This window comes from Arabidopsis lyrata (assembly GCF_000004255.2).
Source record: "Arabidopsis lyrata subsp. lyrata unplaced genomic scaffold ARALYscaffold_7, whole genome shotgun sequence".
NCBI classification, from domain to species: domain Eukaryota; kingdom Viridiplantae; phylum Streptophyta; class Magnoliopsida; order Brassicales; family Brassicaceae; genus Arabidopsis; species Arabidopsis lyrata.
In genome coordinates this window covers 2994734-3015782 of record NW_003302549.1, presented here as the reverse complement: position 1 = coordinate 3015782, position 21049 = coordinate 2994734, and the positions used below count along the sequence as shown (strand labels likewise).

General features: G+C 38.0%; 4 protein-coding genes across 6 annotated transcripts; all 4 read right to left on the bottom strand.

Annotated features, from left to right (window-relative positions):
• Window positions 1-5663: 5663 nt before the first annotated feature.
• LOC9303214 (pollen-specific leucine-rich repeat extensin-like protein 4) lies at window positions 5664-8482 on the bottom strand. The gene has a single exon (XM_021019233.1). It carries the CDS (start codon window positions 8213-8215, stop codon window positions 5909-5911), a length of 2307 nt encoding a protein of 768 aa, XP_020874892.1. The 5' UTR covers window positions 8216-8482; the 3' UTR covers window positions 5664-5908.
• Window positions 8483-9053: 571 nt separating this feature from the next.
• LOC9303213 lies at window positions 9054-11933 on the bottom strand. 3 transcript variants are annotated; one of them, XM_021019234.1, is made up of 5 exons: window positions 11159-11933; window positions 10177-10350; window positions 9900-10092; window positions 9511-9620; window positions 9054-9427 (listed from the first exon to the last, which is right to left on the bottom strand). In XM_021019234.1, the coding sequence occupies exons 1-5, from the start codon at window positions 11312-11314 to the stop codon at window positions 9392-9394; spliced, it is 669 nt and encodes a 222-aa protein (XP_020874893.1). In that variant the 5' UTR covers window positions 11315-11933; the 3' UTR covers window positions 9054-9391. The 3 variants fall into 3 exon arrangements, with proteins under 3 accessions (XP_020874893.1, XP_020874894.1, XP_020874895.1); XM_021019235.1 differs by having other exon boundaries at window positions 10177-10335; XM_021019236.1 differs by lacking the exons at window positions 9054-9427; window positions 9511-9620 and adding an exon at window positions 9636-9708.
• Window positions 11934-15603: 3670 nt separating this feature from the next.
• LOC9303212 lies at window positions 15604-16564 on the bottom strand. The gene is made up of 2 exons (XM_002867094.2): window positions 16104-16564; window positions 15604-16013 (listed from the first exon to the last, which is right to left on the bottom strand). The coding sequence occupies exons 1-2, from the start codon at window positions 16477-16479 to the stop codon at window positions 15922-15924; spliced, it is 468 nt and encodes a 155-aa protein (XP_002867140.1). The 5' UTR covers window positions 16480-16564; the 3' UTR covers window positions 15604-15921.
• Window positions 16565-17703: 1139 nt separating this feature from the next.
• LOC9305252 (pentatricopeptide repeat-containing protein At4g33990) lies at window positions 17704-20966 on the bottom strand. Its single transcript, XM_002867093.2, has 2 exons — window positions 20630-20966; window positions 17704-20541 (listed from the first exon to the last, which is right to left on the bottom strand). The coding sequence occupies exons 1-2, from the start codon at window positions 20635-20637 to the stop codon at window positions 18096-18098; spliced, it is 2454 nt and encodes an 817-aa protein (XP_002867139.2). The 5' UTR covers window positions 20638-20966; the 3' UTR covers window positions 17704-18095.
• Window positions 20967-21049: the final 83 nt, after the last annotated feature.

Genomic DNA, 21049 nt, shown 5'->3' with positions numbered 1-21049 from the left:
TTTTTTTTTTTGTTCAAAGTTTTGTTTTTTTTTCTCTCTCTCTATCCAATTGAAAAGGAAAAGTCACCGTCTGTTTTTTTTAAGTGTTAGAATCGATGAAAAAATTGGCTCTAATAGTTCCCGCTTAGTTAAATTTCAGCATAGCATTTATAAAATGCTATAATAGAGTATTCCAATCCGACATAGTCTTTTTCATAGCAAAATCAAAAATCGTGCTATGCTTAAGTGCTATCAATGTAACTTTTTTTTGTAGTGTCATGTTTGTCAAAAGGAAGCGTGTTCAGTTTGAGGAGATGTACCAGAGAGAGGAGGCAGCGGAAGAGATGGCGGTCCTAAGCCATCTTTGCATACGTGAGAAGACCACTGAGTCTGCTGGTTCCTGTTCTCGCCACAACGGAATAGACGGAGGCACGAGGGGACTGGTACCCTCATGGTTCCCCCCATGAGGATCACATCCTGGAATTATCAAGGTTTGGGCTCACCATCGAAGCAGTCTCGGTTGTTTCAATTTGTTCGTTTGTTTAAGTGTGATATCCTATTTCTAATAGAAACTCTAAATAAGTGTGAAGTAGTATGTAAATTAGCGTGTGATTTAGGCTATGCTAATGTAATAACTCAGCCCCCTCAAGGAAGGAGTGGAGGCTTAGCTTTAATGTGGAAGAATAATGTGTCTTTGTCTCTGATTTCTAGAGATGAAAGACTCATTGATGTTGCTGTAAAATATAATGAAAAGAACTTCCATTTGTCTTGTTTGTATGGGCACCCAATCCAGAGTGAGCGCCATATCTTATGGAACCATTTAGAATCCATCTCTTTGAATCGTTCTGGTCCATGGCTACTCTTAGGTGACTTCAATGAAATCCTTTCCAATTCAGAAAAAATAGGCGGGCCTCCAAGAGAGAACTGGACGTTCCGAAACTTTCGCAATATGATCACGTCTTGTGATCTCACTGAAATAAAATCACTTGGTGATAAGTTTACTTGGTCGGGTGAAAGACACAGCCACTCTGTCAAATGTTGTCTGGATCGAGCATTCATAAACTCAGAATGGCGAATAGAGTATCCACATGCTGAATTAGAATTTTTAGAGTTTGTTGGTTCTGATCACAAACCAATTATGGTCAGATTAAACATTCCAGAACCACAACGACATAAACTGTTTCGTTTTGACAAGAGGCTGTTTGATGTACCTTCGTTTAAAGGTATGGTCAAGAATGGATGGGCAAAGGGAACATACACTGCAAGAACTCCAATCACAGACCGCATCCGAACCTGCAGACAAGCAATGGCGAGACTCAAGCACCAATCTTCTCTCAATACAGACATCCGGATAAAAACTTTGCGTTCTAGGCTTAACAGAGCCATATAGAGCAATTTGATGTCAGTAAGGCAACAAATTCCACAACTAAGACAAGCTCTCTCAAAAGCTTATCATGATGAAGAGATCTATTGGCAACAAAAAAGTAGAAATCAATGGATGAAAGATGGTGACCGCAACACCGGTTTTTTCCATGCTTGCACTAAAACCAGATTTTCGCATAATCAGATCGCTTCTATTAGTGACAACGATGGAACAATATTTCGAGGAGATGATAAGATAGGGAGCCATGCTCAAATGTTCTTTACAAACATCTACACCACAAATGGTATTGCTGTTTCACCCATGGATTTTGCGGATTTTAAGCCTACTGTTACTACAAGTGTAAATGACGCTCTAACAAAGGATTTTGATGAGGAAGAAATTTATGAGGCCATTTGTTTAATTGGTGATGACAAGGCTCCAGGGCCTGATGGTTTGACGGCAAGGTTCTATAAGCAATGTTGGAATATAGTTGGGAAGGATGTTGTGAGGGAAGTGAAGTCTTTCTTTGCGACTTCTTGTTTGAGGAATGATATTAACCATACAAACATCTGTATGATACCAAAAATAGACAACCCCACAACTCTCTCTGACTATAGACCAATCGCCTTGTGTAACGTTTTATACAAAATCATTTCCAAGTGCTTGGTTCGTAGACTAAAGACGCATCTAGATTCTATTGTTTCGGATGCTCAAGCGGCTTTCATACCGGGTAGACTAATCAATGATAATATTATGATAGCACATGAAATAATGCACTCATTGAAGACCAGGAAAAGAGTTTCCCAAACTTATATGGCGGTAAAAACGGACGTAAGCAAGGCTTATGATAGAGTTGAGTGGAGCTTTTTAGAAACAACAATGCGTTTATTTGGTTTCTGTGATAAGTGGGCTGATTGGATAATGGAAATGGTGCGTTCAGTTCGATACTCAGTTCTAGTCAACGGTAATCCCCATGGTTATTTCACACCGTCGCGAGGAATACGACAAGGTGACCCCCCTATCCCCATATCTCTTCATCCTTTGTAGTGATATCCTAAGTCATTTAATTCGAAGTAAAGCCCAAGATGGTGAGATACGTGGCGTGAGAATTGGTAATGGTGTACCGACAATTACGCACCTTCAATTTGCCGATGATTCACTCTTTTTTTGTCAAGCAAATACGAGGAATTGTCAAGCTCTTAAAGATGTTTTTGACATCTACGAATACTATTCGGGCCAAAAAATTAATAAAGACAAATCTATGATAACTTTTGGCTCAAAAATCTTTAATAACACTCAACAAAGACTCAAAAACATTTTATGTATCCAAAATCATGGTGGTGGTGGCAAATATCTAGGACTTCCCGAACAGTTTGACCGCAAAAAAAAAGAGATGTTTGAATATATTATTGATCGGGTTAAGAAAAGAATTGCTTCGTGGAGTGCAAAGTTTCTATCCCCCGCGGGTAAGGAAATATTAATAAAATCGGTAGCTCTTGCAATGCCGGTTTATGCGATGGCCTGTTTCAAACTTCCACAAGGGATCATTTCGGAAATTGAATCGCTCCTAATGAATTTCTGGTGGGAAAAAAATTCAAAACAAAGGGGTATACCATGGATTGCGTGGAAGAAGCTACAATATTAAAAAAAAGAAGGAGGACTGGGTTTCCGTGACTTGGCGAAATTTAATGACGCTTTACTTGCGAAACAAGCTTGGCGTATCATTCAAAATCCTCATTCTCTGTTTGCCAGGATCATGAAAGCCCGATACTTCCGTGATGAATCGATCCTTGATGCAAAAGCGCGAAAGTATCAATCTTATGGTTGGGCCTCTCTCTTATCCGGTGTTGCCCTACTCATAAAAGGGACAAAATATATTGTAGGGGATGGTAAATCTATACGGTTGGGCATCGATAATGTGCTTGAGGATCATCCTCCTAAACCAATCCGAGTTGTTGATCCTGACCCAAAAATCTTTTTAGAAACACTTATTTCAAAGAATGGTACGTCTCGTTCTTGGGATACTTCCAAGATTGCTAGCCTCGTCGACCAGAGAGATCAAACACTCATTCAAAACATTCATCTATCAATAGAAGTGAACAACGATACCTTATCTTGGAATTATAACACTTCTGGTGATTACTCAGTACGTTCCGGTTATTGGTTGCTTACTCATGACCCCCATGAACTTCACAACAATGTTGATGTACCTCCTGGATCGGTTGAACTAAAAAACAGTGTTTGGAAATTACCTCTCATGCCAAAGATTAAACACTTTTTATGGAGAGCTATTTCCCGGGCCTTATCTACGATGTCCAGACTTGTTTCACGAGGGATGCGTGTTGACACCATCTGTCCTAGATGCCGTCGTGAGGAGGAAAGTATAAATCATGCCTTATTCACTTGCCCTTTTGCCAACATGGTCTGGCGGCTGTCCAATTTAATATCTCTGCAAACGACGAGTTTCTCTACGGAGTTTGAATCCAATATTTCCCTCCTTCTAAGCTTCACTACCAACCAAACGTTACAAGATGACCAGAAACTAATGCCTTTTTGGTTGTTATGGCGCATTTGGAAATCTAGAAACAATTTCGTTTTTAACAAGGTTAGGGAGAGTGCAACCAAAACTGTGTTAAAGGCGCAAGCAGAAATAGGACAATGGATCACGGCTACACATTCTACTACAAGAAATAATTACAGAAAGGTTCATGATATTCATCCTCCTCCTTCTCGGCATTGGACGACTCCCCCACCATCTTTCATCAAATGTAATTTTGATGCGGCTTATGATATTCAGACACAACAAGTAACAGCAGGTTGGATCATGAGGGACCATCATGGAACATCAAAACATTGGGGATCTCTGAAATTAGGGCAAGCAGCTACTCCTTTAGAAGCTGAAACAAAAGCACTCCTTGCTGCAATGCAACAATCGTGGATCCGTGGTTACAAAGCAGTTTTCTTTGAAGGGGATTGTGAAATCTTAATACAAACTCTTAACAATTCTAAACCGATTGGAACTTTGACAAATCTTCTCAAGGACATCAACTTCTGGGCAAGGAAATTTCAACGAATCCGGTTCATCTTTACTAAGAGAGAAGGCAACACAGCAGCACATTGCCTTGCAAAGTTTGGTTGTATTTCTTCCATTTGTTATTCCAGTTCTGTAACTCAGCCTTTATGACTTCAAAAACAACTTTGTATTGACTTTGCCAATTTAATATAAATTTGCTTTGATGGAAAAAAAAAAAAAGTTAGACATTTAATTTTGTTTTTTTAGGTAATCTAGTATAATTTCTCTAATTGAATTTAGTTCTGCTGAAAACAATTAAATTGTACGCGAAGTCATATCTGCAGTTCCAAAGGAGACGGGTGCATACGGCAATAATTAATGATACTGAACATGGATGAGAAATGAGGCTGATTCAGTTTTGACATAAAAGACAAAAAGCTCTATCCATTCTCTTTTATTTTTTGTCGGATCCATGCTCTTTTCAATACAAGGGATAACAAGCTTTAAAAAAAAGGAAAAAAACAGATGGGCTTACTATTGAACTGAATGAGAATTAAAAGTTTACAGAAGCCCATTAGGCCCAATAATAACAAGTTAACAATTAGATAATGGGCTAGATAATTTCTATGGTCCTTTTAGGAATTGCAAGGTTTCAATATCATCAATTAGAGCGATCAGTACGAGGGTTCATAATATGTTTTCATTTCTTTACTTGTACTCCTTGTTTGAAAAATCGCTAGGCGCTAGTCGGGCGCTCGGCATGGGCCTAGCGATTAATCGGAAAATCGGATTAAAATCGGGGATTAACCGGGGATTAGTTTTAGGGTTATTTTAATATTTTTAAAATATATTAATCCAATATTGTAAAAATTTATGATTTTTATTACAAATTTATGATTTTTATTAAAATTTGAACACAAGTTATTGTAAAACATCACAAACTCCCTATTCAAATGATTGAATAACAAAAATGAAAGATTTTTTTATACTTGCAATCTAAAAAATAATCGGGGTATATAAGATTAGGTGGAAAATAATCGGATTAGGCGGGAAGTAATCGGATTAGGCGGAGAATAATCGGGTTACTGATTTTTTAGGGGATTAGTCATTAATCGAAGCGGATAGGGTGGGCCTAGCGATTAAACGGGGAGTAATCGGGGCTAGGCGGGGATTTTTAGAACAGGGCTTGTACTTGATTATTAAAAGATATATTAATAATGGGAGACTGAGATTTTTGATTAATCAGTTGTCAAGATTAATCGATCTTGCTTTGTTCCAAATGTTAGACAACTGCATTAGTTAGAAGAAAAGAGTATAAATCTGTATCGACCATAAGAAGTTGTAATGTACATATTTATACGACCTCTTGTTACAACAACTCATTTACACATTACCCTTCAGTTTTTTCTTCTTCTATTTTTTTTTTTGGATATAGCAATTTTTTCTTTTCTCTTCCTCTTCCTCAACTTTTTTCTTTTCTTAGTTTTACTACAATTAGTCCAAGACGATACAGCTGCTACTCATATATAGAATTCTTCTCTCCTCGATTGAGTTTAGTAGCCTGAGAACATTGGCGGTGGTGGCGATGCGTATTGGTGGCCGATGAACGGCGGTATGATGAATTCATCATCACTTGGAGCTGGTGCTTGAGCCGGTGGGGAGTTGATCTTGGGCGGTCTTGGCGGAGGAGAGTAGACTACAGGTGGAAATTGCGGCGGCGGTGGAGAAAAGATCGTTGGGGATGGTGATGGTTTGAGTGGTGTTTGTGGTGGTGAACTGGCCTTCGGCGGGTGAGCTGGAGGAGAATAGACCGGTGGTGGTGGCGAGTGTACTGGTGGCGGCGCTGAATGAACAGGTGCTGGTGGCGGTGGGGAATGAACCGGTGGCGGCGGTGAGTGAACCGGAGGGGGTGGTGGCGAATGGACTGGGGGCGGCGGTGAGTGAACAGGTGGCGGTGGGGAATTTACTGGAGGTGGCGGCGGTGGAGAGTAGACTGGAGGTGGTGGCGGTGGAGGTGAGTGGACAGGCGGTGGCGGTGGCGAAAAGACAGGCGGTGGAGGAGAGTGAACAGGCGGTGGCGGTGGAGGAGAGTGGACTGGCGGTGGCGGAGAGTGAACAGGTGGTGGTGGAGAGTGAACCGGTGGTGGCGGAGAGTGAACAGGTGGAGGAGGAGGTGGTGGTGGAGAGTTGACCGGGGCCGGAGGAGGAGAAGAAACCACCGGAGGTTGGAATTGATGAGGTGGAGGAGGGCTGCGCCTGTTCGTCACTGGAGATTGATCATAAGGATCATCCGGTTGAGGTGACCCTTTTGGTGGTTGTGGTTTTTGAACCGGCCGAGATGGAACTGGCGGAGTTGGAATTGGCGATGGTTTGTCAACGGGCGTAGTTGGAACTGGCGATGGTTTGTGAACCGGCTTAGTAGGAACTGGCGTTGGTTTGGGAACCGGCGTAGTTGGAACTGGCGTTGGTTTGTGAACGGGCGTAGTTGGTACTGGCGATGGTTTGTGAACCGGCGTAGTAGGAACTGGCGTTGGTTTGGGAACCGGCGTAGTTGGAACTGGCGTTGGTTTGTGGACCGGTGATGGTTTCGATGGAGTAGATGAGCCACCACCTCCGCCACCAGCGCACTTATCCTTGCTACAATCAACCGGGCGGTTGATCACAACCGCACATTCTTGGGAGGATCGTTGGTCAGGTCGAGCAGGCAAGCAATTACGTGTGTCGTCCAATGCAATCTCCTTGCGACCACCACCTGGAACACACGAACCACCTTGTCCATTGAAGTAATTGTAGGAGTAAGTGAAGTTCACCAAGTTAGGCAAGTTGCAAATGTTATCCGGTACAAGTCCGGTGAGTTTGTTCCCGGAGATATCAAATTCCTCCACATTCGTTAACCCGACAAAACTAGTCGGGAGACGACCTATAAACGAGTTCTTGCTTGCATCGAAAACCGTTACATTAGATAACTTCCCAATTTCAGATGGGAAACAACCTCCCAAATCATTGTCCATAAAGACAATCTCGTTGAGATTCTTCATGTTTCCGATACTCTTAGGGATACATCCAGTGAATTTATTGTTAGCAAAAGTCACAACCGAGGCCGGAGATTCCCCTAGAGATTCAGGAATCACCGAGGTGAATCTATTGTCGTTCAAGAAAATGGCGTCAAGTTCTTTCTTGAAAAGCTCAGGAGGGACTTGACCTTCGAAATCGTTGAACCTAAGGTCAATGTATTTGACATTAGGCCAAGAAAGGACGACTTTAGGGAAAGGTCCAACGAAACGGTTGTTACTGACATCGAATTCGTGCATTAGCTTCAGCTTCTCAAAGCTTTTAGGTATGATCCCGCAAAACCGGTTTGAATTCAAATGGAACATAGCAACATCTGTCATCAAACCAAGCTCAGCAGGCAAATGCCCTGCGATATCCGCACCGTTGAGGTCAACACCAGCTACAACTGTGACATCGGAATCATCAAGAGCCGGCGCACAAACCACACCGGTGTAGCTGCACACGTGCGGGCCATGCCAGTTTCCCGTGGTGTTAAACGGGTCTGAAAATATGGCCTTTTTCCAAGCCTGAAGAGCGATGTAAGCTCTCTTAAGCCTGGTGTTGGCAAATGTAGCCTTGAGATCAACCTCGTATTCGATATCATCAGGAAGTTCGCCGTTGTCTGGTAAGGTTAAGAGCTGTCGCTGAACAATGAAGGCAGCTTCTGTATCGGTTAGGGCAAATGAGACAAAGAAAGAAGATAAGAAGGAGAAGAATAAGAGGAAGAAGCAGCAGCCAAAGGACGGAGGTTTAGCCATGGCTAAAACAAAAACCTTGGAAAAGGCCCAAGGCTGCTTATAGAAGGGCATGAGAGGGTTCGAGGACACAAAGGTGTATTATTAATAAGCCAACGGTTTTCATTTTGAAATCACCAACGGTTTCCCTTAACATACTTTGTCTATAATTAGGGCAACTCTTGTTTTTAAGGATTTTGCTTCAGATCCGGAGGATATATTATCAAGAATAGAAATTGTGGTTAAAGAAACAAGTAAGAGAGCGAAAGCAGAATCTCTAAAATCAAAACCGGTCACTATTATAGGACACGGCCTTGAAAACGAGTGGTTGTTGATTCATTACCGAACATCACGCAATGGCGCAAAACCTATTTGTCTTTCACTATTTACTTGTGTTGCAAGATACATCCTCTAAGAGATCACAATATATGTATGCAAATCCAAGGATTCCATAAAACAAACAACGGTAAATCCATTGTTTCTTCACATGAGCCTCAAAAAATGCTCTCTCTTAGCTTTCTGATTTACAATCTCTTGTCTGCTTCAGCTCTAAACGCTTCAATCCTCTAAACGATCAATATTTCTCACTTGCTATACTTGCAATCTCATTGGTCAGCCATATCAACCTTGTCGAGTTTCAAGATCCTTTTGATCCTCTTAATTTAATTGATGATGTATGGATGCTCATAGTCTATGAAACCTCGCCAAACAGTTAAAAACAGGTCCGCTAATACAGATCCTCAGTGACTCAGGGTACATGTCAATAAGTTTCCATCCCTTACATATAACGTCAATCAGATTGATGATAATAGAATTCACCATGGTAAAAACGTTATATGTTACAAGACAAAAATTGTGAACAAGGTGAATTTCTCTTAAAAGTAGCAGCATGGAAACAAAAATCATTTACCAATAAAAGAATGGGAATTTATAAATTCATAAAAAAAAAACATTGTTCAAAAAATGAAGACAGAAGTATAGTAGATAGATGTTATATGAAATAAAAAGAATAAAATTGCCCAATAGATGCTAATACTATCAGATACATTTTTCCCCTAGTTACCATTAGACAAAATTTAACAGAAACAAAAACCAATCCTATTTCCATATCCCATTGGATTCCTTTATAAGGAAGGCTCTCTTTAGCCTCACGCTATACAACAAACAAAACCGTGTCCACATTCGTAACCCACACCTTCTATTCTTCTTTATCTCTATTCATGGTAAATTCATCTACACTTCCTAATGCTTTCACATTCTGGGCTTCACCATCCTTACCGGCACAACCTGAGAATATGTAGCAGCCACTTTAGCAAAACTTCACCAACACAAGTGAAGTTGTTTGGTATGTGTTCTTTATCTATATTTACCTGATCCTCCTTCAATGAACTATCATCGTTATTTGCTTCTCTGTCTCGTTTTCTGCTCACCTCTCCCTTCTCTTCTTCTTCTTCTTCTCTGAAATTCTGCCCTGACGCCTCTGTAAGTACAATAAAAACCAATGGAGGCCAGAGTTTAGACTTTAGACTTCACGTAATTTCACCATCAGGCAGATGAGCATACAAGTTCTACACAAAAGACAATTCATGTGTGGGCCAGGTGATAAATAGATATAGCAGACCAGATCTCATACATGTCCTTCATTTCTTTGATTCTCAGCAAGTCATATCAACTCTAAAGCAAAGCCTTCTAAAAGGGAAGATGCCAAACATAAAACTACTAAGAGGAGTTCGATTAAACTACGGTAAGCAAATGTTACCTGAGTGTTTGGTTTCTTCATGACATAACACATCTCCTTGGACAGCAGTTCCCATGGTGTAATTTCCGTTGGGATTTTCAGACTTACTTCTCAATGATTTTTTCTGAAAACGAAATTCAGATGAAGTCTCCAAATGAGCTTGTTTCTTTCCAAAGTTAACCTTCTGCCAGCAGCCATTTTGTAGGACCGTAAACTGCAAAACAAGGATGTTGTAAGTTTCACTAAAGGATAACAAAATAAATGAGGTCACAGAAAAAACAGTAAGTAAACCCCGAACCTGATCAGTCGATTTGTGGGAGTTAGACTGCACATCACGAGTTCTAGAAAGTATTTGAGTCTCTCCTCCAAGGAAGGAATACAACTGCCTAACAAACGAGCTCTCTAAATAATCAAGATATGAGTTGTGTTTCTCATTCGTCCAACCAGCACACTCATCCTGCAGAAAGAAACACTAATGATGTGAATCACACTAGGTAGGAAGAATTCAAGAAGAATATAAAGAGTAGGACTTGTCAAGAAAAACAACCATCACACCGCAATGAACAATCTAGTATTCAGCTACAATTAAGAAACCATTTTTACTTTTTACCACACAATGTAGGGAGACAGCAAATCCTCTATTGGCACAACACATTACAATATTCTGAGATGCAATAATTAAGCCAAAGGCATTTTGAACAATAAACAATATCATTAAGAAGGGTGGTATGTACCACGAATCACGAACTCTAATTACTCAAAAACTAGTTTAAAGCTAGGATTTTTTTCGATTTGGCCATTGGATTGATACAGATCAAGGATTAGTTATAGATCTCAAGATGATCAGGCATGAGATTGCCTCGGCGTCCAAGACTTGTTGAACAATCGAAATCTTCTGCTAATAAGGGAAAGGAAAAAAGAAACCCAAACAATCTCATTTAGCAAAAAAGAAATTGGATGGTCAAATTTGGTTGAAGAAGACAAATTTGCGACATCAGTTTTCACATATTGGAGATGATTAAAATTACCAAATAAAAAAAACCTCTCCTTGAAATTAAATGAGTCTGCGTTTATAGTCATAGAAACAGATCTAACATAATTAGTTTCCAAATCGATATGAACAAACAAAGTAAACCAGAAGATATTTTGTTTGAAAATATCTAAAATAACGAATCAAGTTAAAGGTCAAATTCGACGAATCTCCTCCTAAATATCGAACAGGGAATATATCAAACGAGAGCTGTGGAGGAAACAAAAAGCGAAAGGAAGATATTTGTTACCAGTTTGGAATCAGCATCAGCACGAGAGGTCTCAGCGGTAACACCGGACTCGAGCGAGTTCGATAGAGTCGACTCGCTCTGAGATTCAGCCGACGAATCGGCAACATCACGATCCATCTCCAGAGAAACAATATTCACCGTGTAATCATTCTCCATCGCTGCTGCTCCTATCTGCGGTGGTAAAAGAAAAAAGAACGGAGTCTCTCTTCTTCTTCGAAAGAGCCGAGCTTATTGCTTAAAGAGAGAGAGAAAGGAATGAGAAGAACAAGGAGATGAAAAAAGAAAAAACAGAGAGAGACAAAAGGTCTACATGGCGTCGCTTTTACACGTGTCAGCATATTGCCACGTCATCAGGGTCGCTAATAATATCTCGAACAAATATCAGCCAGATATTTTTTTGGAGGAGGTTGTGTTTAAAAAAAACATGATTTTTTCTTTTGTCAACTTATAGATATAGGATAATGGATAATGGATCTGATCAGATTTACGCCGAAACCTCTTTAGCAAGTGGTTTGATCACATGATTTTTTTTTTTGTAAAGAAAGACCAGAATTCGTATGAGCTTCTTGTAAAGAAACCGACTCGATAGTGTTTAGCACTAGCCCAAGACCGTAATACCCGAGAAACTCGATATAATTAAGATAAGAAACTCTCTAAGTATGATAGAAAATTTGGAAGAACAATTAGAGACTACTTGAAAGACTTTTGGAGAGACTCAGAAAACTTTTAAAGAGTGTTATTTTATTTGAACTTTCTTTTTTTTCACTTGTTCAACTTCCTCACATAATTACAAATGATGAGCGTGAGGAGGTATTTATAGCCTCCAAGGTTAGCTTACAAAGTCTCTAGATTATTCTACCATCATCTCTATAACTCTACTAAAATATCTAGATTTTATCTTACAAACTTCTAGATTATTCTACATAATTATCTAAATATCTATCTAATAGAATTCTCTAGAACATTTAAAGAGGTGATGATTTTTCTATGATGCTCTAGAGAAATCTAGAACTTAGGCTTAACTTTGGGTTTTATCCAATGTAGAATATTGAATTATAAACCCATAATTAAGCTTAAACCAAAATCAAGTTTAACTTCAATACTTCTCTCTCTAGGGTTTGATCTTACATTTTCTATGATAAATATGGATAAAATTGGCTTGGTGCGGTGTTGGTAGCAAATTATTAAAAAACACCTAAATTTGTGGTGAAATAATGTTGAATCCCAAGATTAAAGCGGAGCTAATCGACATAAAAACTGATCTCAGCTAGCTTTGTATATAAAACACGTACGGATACACATTTGAGCGTTTTAAGGTTAAGTACATCCTTCCTTATCAACGAATGAATAATTATTGGAGATGACAACTTGGTCAGCTCAAACATAAGAGATTCTCGGAAAATGTATTCAGCATAAGTTGGTCCAACACGCAATATACTGGTCATGAGTTATGTAGCTTTTAGTTATAAAATAGTCAGGATCGGATGAAGAAGTCTGATGCTCAACATGCTATAATATAGTTTAGTTTACATGTCATTTGCTCTTTCTTCATATATAAGGGCAAACGGTTTGTCACAATTATTGCACTATTTAACTAAGAATTACAAATAATATGATAAATAAAATTGAAAATGATATATGTGAATGAATGTTATTGTTAAGCTCTCATTTTTTTTTTGCAATGCTGGTGGTACAAAACATGGTATCCGGTAACATCTATAATATTTTTTTTTGTCAACTCTTTAATGCTTTAGAGTGCTGATCAAATAAAGAGAAAAAGAATAAAAATTGTTAATTTAAACAGTTACTTAACTTTCATTATACACCATTTGAATTTGAATATGAATAATGAGATAACGCCAAGAAAATTTAAATATCATGACCTAAAAATAAAAAAGTTGATAGGATAAATCCGGGAAAAAAAAAGCCATTGGTTTCGCAGATATCCATTTGCGCTACGAGACATTTGCTGACGTGGGGAAGTGGCTGCTTCAAAATATCTGCCGCTTCGTTCCTTAACAAAGAAAAATATCTGCCATTTTTTATAGAGAATATGCACAAAATAGCCAAATTTTTTTAAAATAATTAAGAAAATAGCCATAAACTACAGTACTTTGTCTGTTTGATGTCGAAAAGCACGTGTAATTATATACATGCTCTTTATAACATGTTTTTTTCCTCGAATTATATCTCTTTTTATCATATTATCTTCCGGTATTACACGTTATTTATAAAGAGCACATGATAGTTTTTGAAAAAATACTCTATTCAGTTTAATATCTTTCTCTATCATGTTATTTTGTAATAATACACGTTTTTTATTATGATCACATGTGATTTCTTTAAAAAAAGATTCTTATTTTCTAGTAATTCACGGTTTTTATTAAGATTATATGTTATTTCTTTGAAAAAACACTATATTCAGTTTAATATCTTTCTCTATCATGTTATTTTGTAGTAATACACGTTTTTTATTATGATCACATGTGATTTCTTTAAAAAAAGATTCTTATTTTTTAGTAATTCACGGTTTTTATTAAGATCACATGTTATTTCTCTATAAAAAGATTCTATTCAAATTTAATTTTTCCGTAACAATGTTAAAAAAAAAACACTACGTAACAATGTTTTTTCTTAAAAATTCACTACTTTTTTTAAATAGCATGTCTTTTAGTTAAATATAACATGTGAAATTTGGGTTCTTATATGCTATTTTGAAAAATATCACGAAACAATGTCGCCTACTGTAGATCTCAAAACAAACGGAGGATAGTTTTGTTATTTCACATCTTCAGACAAAGTGGGTCCATGCTGTTTTCCGACAGAAAATTTTCTCTCTGCTAGTTTTTTAATTTATGTGTCAAATTTGGCTAGTTAGTAATATTACCCTTCTTTATACAACCTAAAAACAAATATCTCGCGATAACAATAGTAGTTTTCTAATGTAGACCACTTCTTTATTTCCTCCTATTGTAGACCACTTTGCTACTGGTTGGATAAAATAATGTATTCTTTTTTTTATAATCATATAGACTCCCTCTTAGAAATATGTACAAATCCATCGAGATTTTCTTTTTCGATATCCTCCTTTTTTGAACTCTATATAAATATTGTACAATTCTTATGAATGGTATAGAACTTGTAGAATCAGAGTCTAGATCAAAAACAAAAACTAAAAAAAAAGATCGATTTGTACAAAGTTTGAAAACAATTATATTGCCTCCACCGTCACCTACCGCGGATTCTCTTCATTTCGGTGAACGTGTCAAACATCAGCCAATTAGCAATTATTAATCATCTCATGTGGAGCCAATTAATATTTTCTAGATTCTCTGTTTTAGATATATGTGAACAGAATTACAGATCCATCGAGATCATTCTCCTAATTATTCCTTAAAATCCTCCCATGTACTCTATATTAACCTTTGTACATTGTTATGCATAATATACAACTTCATAAGCTCTTGATAGCTATTACAACATACGACATTGTTGTTATACAATTATGTAATTTTTGTAAACTTATCTCTAATGCATATATGTGGGAAGTAAGTAGATTACTGGCTTTTTTCTTCTCTCAAGTCTCTAACACTACCAATGCTGTGGCGGGTTTGAAACTCTTTTTTGGGCAAAGCTACTTATATCTAATTCCTTTTACAAATGTATATTACGGAATTTGATATCTACTCATTCGAACGTATACATGCATGACCAAATTTCACATACAGTTTTTCACTATTCATTCTATGTAATGCTTCAATAATCATGTTTGTGGGATTTTTTTGTGTACTATGTTTACCATATCTTCTGTTTAGTTTATAGAATTGAAAACTTTCAATCACGATAATTCACGTCATTGTTCTAAAAAGATCTTTTAACCTTTTTTTATACCATGTTTTGAGAATACTGATGTCTCTTACTAATAAAGCATGACATCCTCATCGTAGAATCCAAGTAATTTGTAAGTGTGTGTACTGTGTAAGCTTCATTTTTCTCGTTTTGACTAATCTCTAGTTAATAATTTGCTGACATATTTAATAGATGCAATTCCATAAAAAAATGCATATGGCAATTTCGCATAACAAACAATCCATCGCGAAATTGTGACTATGTTTGGTTGGTTATATCTGTTATTTGTCTCAAATTTTCGTCTTTAGTCATAATAATGTAATGCTACCATTTTGTGAACTTCATGAGAGAGCAAACCAACCGCCCACATATACAACTGGTCACCGCAATGCATAATGACATAAAAACTGAAACACTTATACATATGTTCATTACCAACATTACATAATCGTAATACTTGATATAGTATTGCAACATAATAGTAATTCTTGAGAATACACACATCCTAACCCTCCCATGATGTTTTACATTATTTGGCGCTTACACATGTAAGGGTAAGGCTATGATTCATATCTGTAAGTGTTTGAGAAAAAAAAAAAAAAATACAATTCTTTCGACCAATTCCCAATAATCCATAGAACCACCATATAAACAATACAAACACACACACACACAAACACAATCACAAAATTAAAGCAAACAAAGAACAATTATTGAAAATCACATTGAAGAAGAATGAAATTATAATTATGGTTAACCATTAATTAGATTCTAAATTTGAATTTTCTAAAATCGCATCTATTTTACAAAACTGTCATTCCTCTGTACATGACATCAGAACAAACAAACAATAATTTCTCAAGAGGTAATTATAAAAAATAAAAGGATTATTATCCTTAATCATTATTCAAATATCAATTTGGTTCGCCGGAGAATTGCCTCACCGAACAAGCAACCACCTGAGCCCATTGCTTCAACCTCAGCTTCATCGTCTCCGGATCATCACCTTTTCAATTTCAATTCTCCACCGTCAGTTTTTTTTTTTTTTTTTACAATTCTTAGAAAACAGAGAGGAATCAGAAAATTATTCACATACCTTGATCGACGATCGTCGTGCTCGAATTGCTGTTTTCACCTTCCGATGCGATCGACGAAAGAGACGAAGTCCGTGACAATCTGCTACTATACTGTTTATTAACGGCACAGTATAAGCCAAGAGCTGGAAGAGTTTCCGAGAGTCTTGGATCTAAATCAGGCGAATCCGGCTCGAATCCGAATCCAAGCTCGATGCATCCCTTGAGCTCTTCTAGATCTTCGTCCGTCACACTTTTACTCCGACCAAGTCGGCCAGATGGTTTCTTCCCCTTCTTCCGAAGCCAAGCTTCTTCTCGATCGGCATCCGGTGACCACGAATGTTGTTTTACTAGCGGTCTAGGCGGTGGTTGCGACGGCGCTGCGTTGCGTTTCGACATTTTGAAAGTGGCTAGGTTTGTATTTGTTTGGGGTTAATCCCTCTCTCGTTCGTTCGATCGTGTTTTAATTTCATTACTAAAAAAAACATATATTTATCAAGCGCTAGGCGCTAAGCGGGCGGTGACCCAGTACCTAGCGCTAGGCGCTAAGCGGGCGGTGACCCAGTGCCTAGCGCCTAGAACGTCTAATCAGGGCTTATGCGATTTTTTAGGCGGTTTAGACGTTTATAACATAAAATATTATAAATATGATATTATATATAAAAGTTATATAAAATGTCTATATAAAACTAAAAATTATGAAATTATAAACAAAACTAGATAAAACATTTATTTATATTTATATTAGACAATATATAAATATGTATAACTATATATATAAATAAAACTCTAATTAAAATTGAAAAAATACATTAAACAAGATCTATGTAACTTTAGGCGGTCAAAACGGTTATCTAGGCGTCGCATGAGAGCCTAGCGCATAGTTGGAGCCTAGGCGACCGCCTAGACCGCTTTTTTATAACACTGATATTTATATACACATATATGATTTACTCCATGTCCGTAAATGTTAACTTCGAGAAGTGCCCTAAACTTTATACCATATTTTCAGATTTCTCCAACTTTTAGTTTGACTAAAATTGGTATCATGTATTTGATAAATGGAAAGATAATTAGCATAAATAGGAAGATTTCCTCTATATTTAAATTTGAATCAATTGTTTACCTTTTTACCAGCAACGAAGCAACACATTTAATTAGTTAGATTAGATGTCATCATGATGTTGTAGATAAATAGTAAAAGGGACTGATTACATTATATCACTAAATTCTGCAAACACCTATTTAAGTGCTTAAACAGAAGAAAGAAAAAGATGAGGACCAAATCAGAAACTTCACAAATTCTGTGTCTCGATTTATAAAAATAACATACTTACATCGTAAAATCAAATAGTGACATCGTTGACCGCGGCGGAAGAAGTAAAAAAATGGAAATTAACAGAGAAAAGCGACTCGGACAAAAGTATCCAATTTGAGTCAACCAGATCCGGTCCACAGCTGGTAATATTTTTAACAAACGTGGCAATTAAACTAACATAATTATAATGTTTTCTCATTCTCTATAATTATTGGGGGTTGTTGATGTTGTTGAAATTATACAAATTAAATAAAAACGATTGGAGTTGTCATGTTCATTTCTACTAAAATAATAAAGTCATCTTATTTTAAGAGGGAAATCGATCACATATATAAAATAAGTCATTCAGCTTTGAATTTGATGTGTGTTTACGTAATTATTACCTCCGACAAACTAATTAGAAGACTGATTACACTGTATTAAAACAAAACATTGAGGATTCAACGATTGAAACCGTTCACACGTCTCGTCCTTTGCGAGTGACTTTCTGCTAAAGTAAACCACAAGCTGTCCACATGACTACGACAGGCTGTGTCCATGGCGGAAATAAAGAAGCTTTCTTTGTTGTGACTTAACCTTCGTAAGCAAAGTTGGAATCTTTTTCCCACCCAAAGTCTTCCTAGACCAGAATAAACCGGTTCACAATTGATTGGAACGAACCGGTTTTTGAATACCGTCTCATTGGTTTTCTATGCCATCACCAGTAATCACCACAAGAGCAGACTCCATTCTTGAAATGATGAAACCGGTTTGAATCCCTCACAATGATCTCTCTCTCTGTGATTTTCGATATGAACTTGGTTACGCTATGGCAATCACCGCATACCCTTAGATTCTTAAATATCCGAATCGTTGTCTTTGCAGGAGTGGTGATAAGTGCAAATGCCATAGCCAATCTTTCACTATGACTCATGAGGATATGCTCTTTCTCGTCGTCTTCAACATCCTGTAACACAAATCTATGGTCCGGTACATACCCAACCATCTTCAGTTTCTCGTGTAATGCAGTTAATTCTCTGTACATCTCTTCATACATTGGATGCGTTTGGTTTCCCGTGTAAAAGACTTCCACTTTGTTGTCTACTTCCATTGAGCTCCAACCCGGTGTTTTCCTCAAACCCTTTCCACTGGTGATTGACCGTATTTCATCAACCCCTTCCCATTTTCCAGCACTAGCATACATGTTTGACAATAGAACGTGATACCCGACATGCTCGGGTTCAACCTCGAACAAATGTTCAGATGCGATCTTGCCAAGATCGACGTTTCCATGGACTCTACAAGCACTGAGAAGAGCTCCCCAAATGGATGCATCAGGCTGAAGCGGCATACTTTTTATAAAGTTCAAAGCGATTTCTAACTGACCAGCTCGACCATACAAATCTACCATACAACCGTAATGTTTCAAGCTTGGTGTTATGCCATAATCCGTTTGCATCATCTCAAAACACCATTCACCCTCGTCTACTAGCCCAGAATGGCTACAAGCCGATAACAGAGTCACAAATGTAATGTGATCTGGCTTCACTCCTTCATCCAGCATTTCTTTAAACAGCATCACTGCTTTCTCGCCATGCCCGTGAAACCCGTGACACGCTATCAGGGTGTTCCATGGCACCGAGTTGACTCTTGGGATTTGATAAAACAAAGAGAGTGCATCGTCTAGTCGTCCACACTTTCCATACATATCAGCAAGGCTGGTTCCAACAAAAACATCCAAATAAAGACCGTTCTTCAAGAGACGGCCATGGAGTTTCATACCTTGACGCAATGCTCCAGCCTGCGAACAAGCGGGCAAAACACTCACCCAAGTCCCTTGGTTAGCGCTAATCTCTCCACCTTCTTCCTCCATTATGTTATACATTTCAATTGCTTCACTAGCAAAGCCGTTTTGAGCATAACCAGATATTATGGTATTCCACGAAATCACATCTTTATTCGGTAGCCAATTAAACACTGCTCTTGCTGAATCTACAAGGCCTAGTTTTGCATACATAACAACAACAGCATTCCCAATGGTAATATCTTCCAAGAACCAGCCTTTCCTCAAAGTGAAACCCTGCACAGATCTACAAGCACGAATTTCCCCTAGCTGTGATAGTATAGAAGCCAAACTAATCAAAGTAAGGCAATCTGGTTGAATTCTACTCAAACGCATCTCCTGAAACAACAAAATCGCTCTAAGCGGTTGCTCATTCAGCTCGTAAGCCTTAATTATCGAATTCCAAGAAATCAAATCCCTCACATACATCCTGTCAAAAACCTTCTGGCAATCCTTAAGGCTACCAAATTCAGCATACAAATCAATCAGCTTGTTGGAAACAAACAATTCGGACTCCAGTCCATGTTTTATCGAGTATGAATGAATCGTAACTCCTCTATTGAAATCACCGGCTTCCGTGCAAGCCGAAAGGAGACTCACAACAGTAACTGAATCCATAGCTCTCAATCCATCAGACAGAGTTAACGCCTCTTTAGCATTTCCGCTTTGACAATACCCAGAAATCATCGCATTCCAAGAACCCATATCTCGAGTAGGCATTTCATCAAACAGTATACGTGCATTCACCACCGCTCCATACCGACAATACAAATGGATCAACGAGGCCGCAACATAGACATCCCACATAAATCCAAACTTCAAAGCCAAGCAATGAATCTTATTCCCATCAGTCACATTCCTACAAGCTTTCAAAACCGAAGGAAAAGTCCGGTAATCCGGTTGAAGTCCAGAACTCAACATGAATAGACTAAAACACCTAATAACTTCTGAAGAATATCCCGCACGGCCATAACCAGAAATCATCAAATTCCAAGCATAAACATCTCTGTTATGGATATGATCAAACGTATATCTAGCCAATGCGACGTTACCAAGATAACAATAGAGATTAACAAGTTTAGCAGAGATACAAACATTTTGGATTGCGTTGGAGACAACGAGACGTGCGTGAAGACATTTGGCTGATTGCAAATTAGTGCAGTATCTGAAAAGTGTGTGAACATCATCAATCTCTTTACTTTCATTCCCATTTTTCCAACAATCTTGCAAAGCATTTGCAGATGCTGAGAATTCTCTAACAACTGCTCCGACAGATTGCAAAACTCGTGTAAAGCGTCCACCTTTGCAGGTCGGAACTTGTCTGAACAGTGAAAAAGTTCCAAATTTCATCAAACTTTTGAGGGAAGAAGAGAAATATTCAGAGAAAATTTATACATTTATATATATACCTCAACATACATGCAATCAGGGGTTTTGAGAATTTCCGACGATTCCCACCTCGAGGTTTCAGGTTAAAGGGGAATACTCAGAAATAGCGATGAGAGACTACGAGATGGTAGAATCGGAGAGGCGATTTTGCGACGGTGATTTGAAGAGTCCGCCGGAGGCTTTTAGCGACGGTCGTCAGGTTTTATTCTTTGTTTGTTTGCACATTGGAATTTAATTGAACCCGGTTTACTTTTGTAAACCGTGTGGTCTAACCACTAAACTTTAAGACAGCTTAATAATATAGACAACTAAGAATAGAGCCCAATAAGGCCCAAAACATTCGGTAGCTTAGTTTAGCCCAAAATATAAAGCCGTTGACTAGACGGAGGATTTGTACTGACCAGTAGAGAATGGCTTGCAAGAAGAAACACATGATCCGA

Bases quoted from the DNA above. Each gene is read 5' to 3' on its own strand.
- LOC9303214 (XM_021019233.1), bottom strand. From the start codon at position 8,215: ATGCCCTTCTATAAGCAGCCTTGGGCCTTTTCCAAGGTTTTTGTTTTA.
- LOC9303213 (XM_021019234.1), bottom strand. From the start codon at position 11,314: ATGGAGAATGATTACACGGTGAATATTGTTTCTCTGGAGATGGATCGT. The intron at 10,093-10,176 runs GTTCGGGGTTTA...CTTGTTTTGCAG, and splicing joins CCCACAAATCGACTGATCAG to TTTACGGTCCTACAAAATGG. The intron at 9,621-9,899 runs GTAACATTTGCT...TTGTACTTACAG, and splicing joins TGAAGAAACCAAACACTCAG to AGGCGTCAGGGCAGAATTTC.
- LOC9303212 (XM_002867094.2), bottom strand. From the start codon at position 16,479: ATGTCGAAACGCAACGCAGCGCCGTCGCAACCACCGCCTAGACCGCTA. The intron at 16,014-16,103 runs GTATGTGAATAA...GAAATTGAAAAG, and splicing joins CACGACGATCGTCGATCAAG to GTGATGATCCGGAGACGATG.